The sequence below is a fragment of the Akebia trifoliata genome, chromosome 4 (genome assembly GCF_017979445.1).
Source record: "Akebia trifoliata isolate Shusen 1 chromosome 4, ASM1797944v1, whole genome shotgun sequence".
Classification (NCBI taxonomy): domain Eukaryota; kingdom Viridiplantae; phylum Streptophyta; class Magnoliopsida; order Ranunculales; family Lardizabalaceae; genus Akebia; species Akebia trifoliata.
In genome coordinates, this window is record NC_141378.1 from 14,754,381 (window position 1) to 14,760,381 (window position 6,001).

Below are 6,001 nucleotides of genomic sequence, written 5' to 3' on the forward strand. Positions count from 1 at the left end.
TTTTTACTTTTAATTGAGATAAAAGTTGGGTGCTAATAATAGTTCTCTTCATTAATGATAGGGTGAATTTGCAAAACATGCACGCGGTATACTATTCACTTTTAAATTTATGAGTTTATAGATGCATAAAAATGAACAGTGTATCGTGTGCATGTTTTCGTAAATAAAATAAATAGTGCATCGAAACCGTAATTAGAATGAAAGAGTAGTGCATGTTTTTGTAAATATCTCTTAATGATATCATTTGAATTAGTGTGCTATTAGTAAAAGTCGGCGTGGCAATAGAACCTCTCTTAAAAATATTGATTGTTATCTTCCTTTCAGAATTTAGATCAAGAGCCCGCCTGCCCAGTTTCTGCAACCTAAGCTTATACTCCCACAGATTGACCGTTCTGCTTCTGTTTTGGTGTTGTTTTATTTGTTTTTGTGATTGACAGAGCGAGAAATTATGGATCCAGAAGCGTTTCGATCGAAGATGTCAGGTTTAGCTTTCGGGAATGTAATGGCTGCAGCTGCTCGCAATTATCAAAAGGTATCTCTAACTCTCCTCCTATTTTCATCTTTTAATTGACTTGTTTTGATTTTTTATGTCGTAGATCTATAACAGAAAAAACCCATTTTTTAGTTTTATTTATTAGATCCATATTTACATCTTATATCTCTCAAATTTTAATTATTGATATATAAATGCTGCTTTGTAAATTTGCAAAAGTGGGGGATTCTTATTATATCAAGTTTTCTAATTAAAAATGTTGTAGATTTCTGTAATTTATTCTACTTTATAAACCAATGACCAAAATTTTAAAAACCCAGATGAAATTATTCAAAATATGGAGTGGGAATTTTATTAAAAGAAAAGAAAATAACAGATGGAGACTGCAAAACAGGATATAATCATTTCGATTATGGGTTTTTATTTATGGTGTAAAATCTTTAAAGAATGTTAGAGGTTTTTTTAAAATAGATTTTCGGGGTAGATGGGACTGGGTTTGTAGTATTAGGTGCAAGGGGTAATGTTTGTTTTGGGATCTTTGATTGTGGTTGCACTTGTGGTGTCACTGTAATCATAATTGGCTGGTCATCTCGACCTCCATTTTCCTTGTTCAACGAATTTTATCTGTAAAAAACCATGTTGGACAGAAAGAACTGGCTCTTTTTTTTTCAAGCTGATACCTAATGTTTTTAAGCAGGCTCATTATTTCTCTTGGGGGCTCTTCGAAATAATTGCTTCTGAAACTTTTGGAGCAAGTACTTTACTGAAAGAAGATATGTCAAGAGAAATCACATCAAATCATCAATCTATCTATAATGGAGTAATTGTTAGAAATAAATTGATAAGAAGCTCTAAGGAACTTGGGATGCTTTACTATAATGTAGGCTCAGTCACCATATATGAGGATGGGGATCAATGAATTCATCCATGCTTGTAATTAGTCAGATGTAATGTTTGAAGTGCAGTAGGTTGACTTGATTGTAGTAATTGTTGTACATTTTGCAGAATTTGGAGTTTTTTGGTGCCATAATGTACTAGTTGGATATTTTTTTCAAAAATAATTGTGGCAATGAAAGAAAGAGGAAATGGCATATAAAAAAATGGAAGAAGAGGAAAAGACCATCATCCACACTATGTATAACATGGATGTTCCATCCTGATGTTTTTATCTTTTGTTAAATGGAAGTTTGAAGCTATTATTTCCAATTCCCCTTGTTTTAACCTATTTTAAAGAACATAAAATAGCAAACCAATTTTAAAGGAAAATGGAAATAGATATGTGCTTTATGTCTCTCCAGCTAATACTTCATCACATTCACAACTACTTCTTATAGCTCCTCTTTCAGCAATCCCCCCTAAAAAGGCTTGATACAGCCATTTAATAGGACGAAGACAATGTATGCAGCGCAACTTTGTACAATTGGGGTGGAAAAAATTGCCTCGAAGTAAATGGTTTCGTTATTTAAGGTTGGAGAGATTGGTAAGGATTAGGTACACATAAATAGTGTTGGGTGGCTAAAGTGGAGAGACAATTATGGAGTATCTCGAGAACAATGTGTCCTGTTTAAAAGACCAGTTATGCTTTATGGAGTTGAATGTTGGGCAATCAAGAAGCAACATTTTGATAGAATGAGCAAAGCAGATGTGAGGATCTTGAAATGAATTACTAAGGCTAGGGAAGAAAATGAGTGCATACGAGGGAATCTAGGAATATCCCCAATAGGAGTTGAATGATGGGCAATCAAGAGGCAACATTTTGATAGAAATTGAGCGAAGAAGTCATGATGATGTTAAAATGTATGAGTAGTAATGGTAGGAAAGACAAATCAGAAATGCACTCTTATGAGGGAATCTAGAAATATGGGGATCATCCCCTTAGTGTACTTAACAGGTTCTATAAAGACATAAGAAAAGCCAAAAAATGATGTGGATTGTGGTAGTATAAAATCAATTTGAAGAGATATGCCTTGACAAAAGATATAACCCTAGATAGAGTTCAATGACTGAACAAGATTCATGTTTGCTAACCCAATAATTGGATAATGGGCGGATGACGACGGCGGCGATGATGGTGATGATGATGTTTTGCACATATATGTTGTGGACAGACTGGTGCTCAGTGTTCAGGAGATAATCCGAAAAAGAGAAACACCATTATAAGATGAAGTAATTTCAACTTTAGGAGCTTCTTTTCCTTTTAATAACAGTCACATCTATAAAGATGACTAAAATTATTCCTCAAGTAATGAAAACGATGATTGGGCATGATTCTTGATTACACCAATCATTGCAATTATAGGAAACTAAAGGAATAATTGTATTATAGGCTATACTGTCAAAGTTTCAAGAGACTTGTCACCAACTCATGAAAAGTTGTATAGAAAAAATAAAAGACTTTCAGATCCTTCTCTTTGTTCTGAATCCTTTTATTGATTGTTATTTTTAAATAGACTTGCAAACATAGGTTCAACCTACTTATTTTAATTGCTCCAATTTAAAGGGTTGCTCCGTCATTAAAGGTTTATTTCATATATGCCAGTCTCCTTGCCATTCTTGCTCACTACATAACAGAGATGATATTGTTGAGATTGATAAGTAGTAATGGAAATACAAAATAATTTAAAAAATATTAGTATGCTTGAGGCCTAGAATGATAATGTTGAGATTGAAAGTAGTAATGGAAATACAAAATAATTTAAAAAAAATAAGTATGCTTGAGGCCATCTAAGAATAGCCCCGATATGAAATAAAATGAAAAAAAGAAGAAAAAAGAGTCAATTGCGATGGTTTGAGTATTTATAACGAAGACAAATGATGGTACTAATGTGACGTATTTGGGTGCTTGTTAGAGGTTCTGAAAAGGAGCGAAGAAGACCGGAATTAATGTGGAAGAAAATATCAGAAGACACATGGCTTGACAAAAGATATGGCTTTAGATAGGCGTTGAATCACAAGATAGGTTCCTTGATGTTGATCCTAATGTTTTGGACCAAGCATTGAGTGATTAAAATGAAATTTGTAATACCTACCTAGAAAAAAGACAGACTAGATTAGATTATTTGTTGATGAACTCTTATGGTGATGATTGGTGAAGATGTGGAACATGAAATAATGTAAATTAAGCATGTTTATGTTGTTATGGTTGTTTTAGGGGGCTGGTCCAGCAATCCTGCCCTCAATGAATTTTTTTTATATAGAATACTATATGACCATCTACTGATCTTACAGGAAATGTTAGCTCAAGAGAAGGCGCAGCCATCCAATACAACCAATGAAGAAATCGATTTTGAGGATTTGATGGATGTAAGTTGGATAATATTCTATACATATAGTTGGTCCAACAATCCTGCCTTAAATGCAAATTTTCTATATAATATCATGTGTGTGTGTGTGTGTGCTTGTTTCACTTGTTTCTCTATCATTCTTCCTACCCACCGATGTCCACATTGGATTATTTTTTTTTTGTGTGGTAATTAACACCAATTTGTTCTAATGGTTAAAATCAGGACCCAGAGCTGGAAAAATTGCATGCTGAAAGGATAGCAGCCCTCAAGGTCTGACACTCGTCTTTCTGAATGTAATCTTGGAAGTTTAATCTTTAGATTTTTTTTGTTTTTAATGGGCATGCTGGACTTGAAACCTTAACCTCAAATTTACTCTAAAATGTGTCAAACTAACTGAGCTAATAATGTTTAGACTTGACTTAGAGCCGTGTTAAAATTATGCATGGAAACTTTACATATGGTGTTTTGACAGAAAGAAGCTGAGAAGCGGCAAGCCTTGCAGAGGAAGGGTCATGGAGAATACCGGGAGATATCGGAAGGGGACTTTTTAGGTGAAGTTACTGGGACTGAAAAAGTGATCTGCCACTTCTATCATCGGGAGTTCTATCGGTGCAAGTAAATAATTTCCCAAGTTTCATTAGATGTATACCATCGGATTAGAGATGTTAAAGGTTCGTGTTTTATCCTTCTATTTTTTAGGATAATGGATAAGCATTTGAAGTCCCTTGCACCAAGGCATCTTGATACCAAGTTTGTGAAGCTTGATGCTGAGGTTAGTTCAAATGAGCCCTTTTGCTACTTAATGCTGAATTGTATCTCAATCAAACAGTTTTCTCTGTTACAACCCTGTTGTTTTCGGTTCAATCACAGCTCAATTACCAAAATCAAAAATGAAAAAGAGAAACTAATTCTTTGATGAAATGCAGAATGCGCCGTTCTTCATTGCCAAACTAGGAATCAAAACCCTGCCCTGTGTTGTATTTTTCAGGTGAAGCTTCCTTTTCCATTTTACCTACGTCGATCAACTTTATTTTTGTTTTTTGATTTTTTTGGCTAAGCAGGCACTTCTGTCATGTGGGACTAGATTCCCAAGTGTTTATTGTCGTAGAAGGACGCTCCCCCCCCCCCCCCCCCTCTCTCTCTCTCTCTCTCTCTCCTCTCTTCCTGCAACCCAATTACCTTGGCAATGTTGTAATATTACATGTATCCAGATCGAATGTCAACCTGGTCAGATAATCATGACCATCTCAAATCACATATTCTTTCGATGTATCTATGTAAGAAGAGGCCGTAGAGAAAAGTGGCGGTTTATGATTAAAATTTTCAAATTCATGAGCAGCCATTGGTGTAGAACCCACAGACAAGGGTTACCAATTCATGAGTGTGGAACCTTATGATGCATATGTGATTTGTCAATATGCCATTTACAGATTTTATTGTTTATGCTATACAATCTTGTCTGTTTTCTTATTTTTTATTATATATTTCAATTTTAGTATCTCAACCCAAAGTATTATTATTCAAGTTACAATCTTCTCTTTCAGAAAAGGGATCGCTGTGGATAGGCTCGTTGGGTTTCAAGATCTGGGAGCCAAAGATGATTTCACCACAAAGACACTAGAGAATCTACTCATAAAGAAAGGTAAGTCTTCTCTTACTTGACTTAGTTTTTGGATATAAAGAAATTATTGCAATGTCTAAAGTCTAAACTACCATGTTTCAGGTATAATCAATGAGAAGAAAGACGAAGAAGAAGATGAAGACGGAGGCAATGGTGGTGGTGGCAACAGCAGGAGGTCAGTTAGGTCCTCTGTAAATCATGATTCCGATTCAGACTGAAAACCATAAGTAGCAAATGGTTCTGCATTTTGCCTGACTAGAAATTGATGTATTTTGCATACTTTGTTGTTCTTAAGCCGAACCCAAGCTTTTGTGATTTTATACATAATTTTATAATTATCATATTGTCTCTAGGAATATGATCAGATTGGCATTTAGAAATCATGTATTGGGTGCAAGAGCTCTTGAGGTGTTTGTTTCCTATATGTGCTTCTACATGGGGAGCTTTAGCTGGTTGTGGCAAAATTAAACTCGTCTTAACATTTATACTTTTAGAAACTCAGTTTTTAGGCTGTTGTCCAACTTCATGAACTTACCGTGTATCACCATGACTTGGGCCATAACATCTAATTTTTATATCTAATCAACTCGAACAAAATAAAAG

General features: G+C 34.7%; 1 protein-coding gene across 1 annotated transcript; it reads left to right on the forward strand.

Annotated features, from left to right (window-relative positions):
- The first annotated feature begins 311 nt into the window (after positions 1-311).
- On the forward strand, positions 312-5,736 carry LOC147404037 (thioredoxin domain-containing protein PLP3A-like). The gene is made up of 8 exons (XM_086439840.1): positions 312-532; positions 3,722-3,796; positions 4,000-4,047; positions 4,250-4,392; positions 4,477-4,549; positions 4,704-4,765; positions 5,322-5,419; positions 5,501-5,736. Exons 1-8 carry the CDS (start codon positions 449-451, stop codon positions 5,614-5,616), a joined length of 699 nt encoding a protein of 232 aa, XP_086295966.1. The 5' UTR covers positions 312-448; the 3' UTR covers positions 5,617-5,736.
- Positions 5,737-6,001: the final 265 nt, after the last annotated feature.

Coding starts and splice junctions, on each gene's coding strand:
- LOC147404037 (XM_086439840.1), top strand. CDS start 449: ATGGATCCAGAAGCGTTTCGATCGAAGATGTCAGGTTTAGCTTTCGGG. Junction 4,550..4,703: donor TTGTGAAGCTTGATGCTGAG/GTTAGTTCAAAT, acceptor GATGAAATGCAG/AATGCGCCGTTCTTCATTGC. Junction 5,420..5,500: donor GAATCTACTCATAAAGAAAG/GTAAGTCTTCTC, acceptor ACCATGTTTCAG/GTATAATCAATGAGAAGAAA.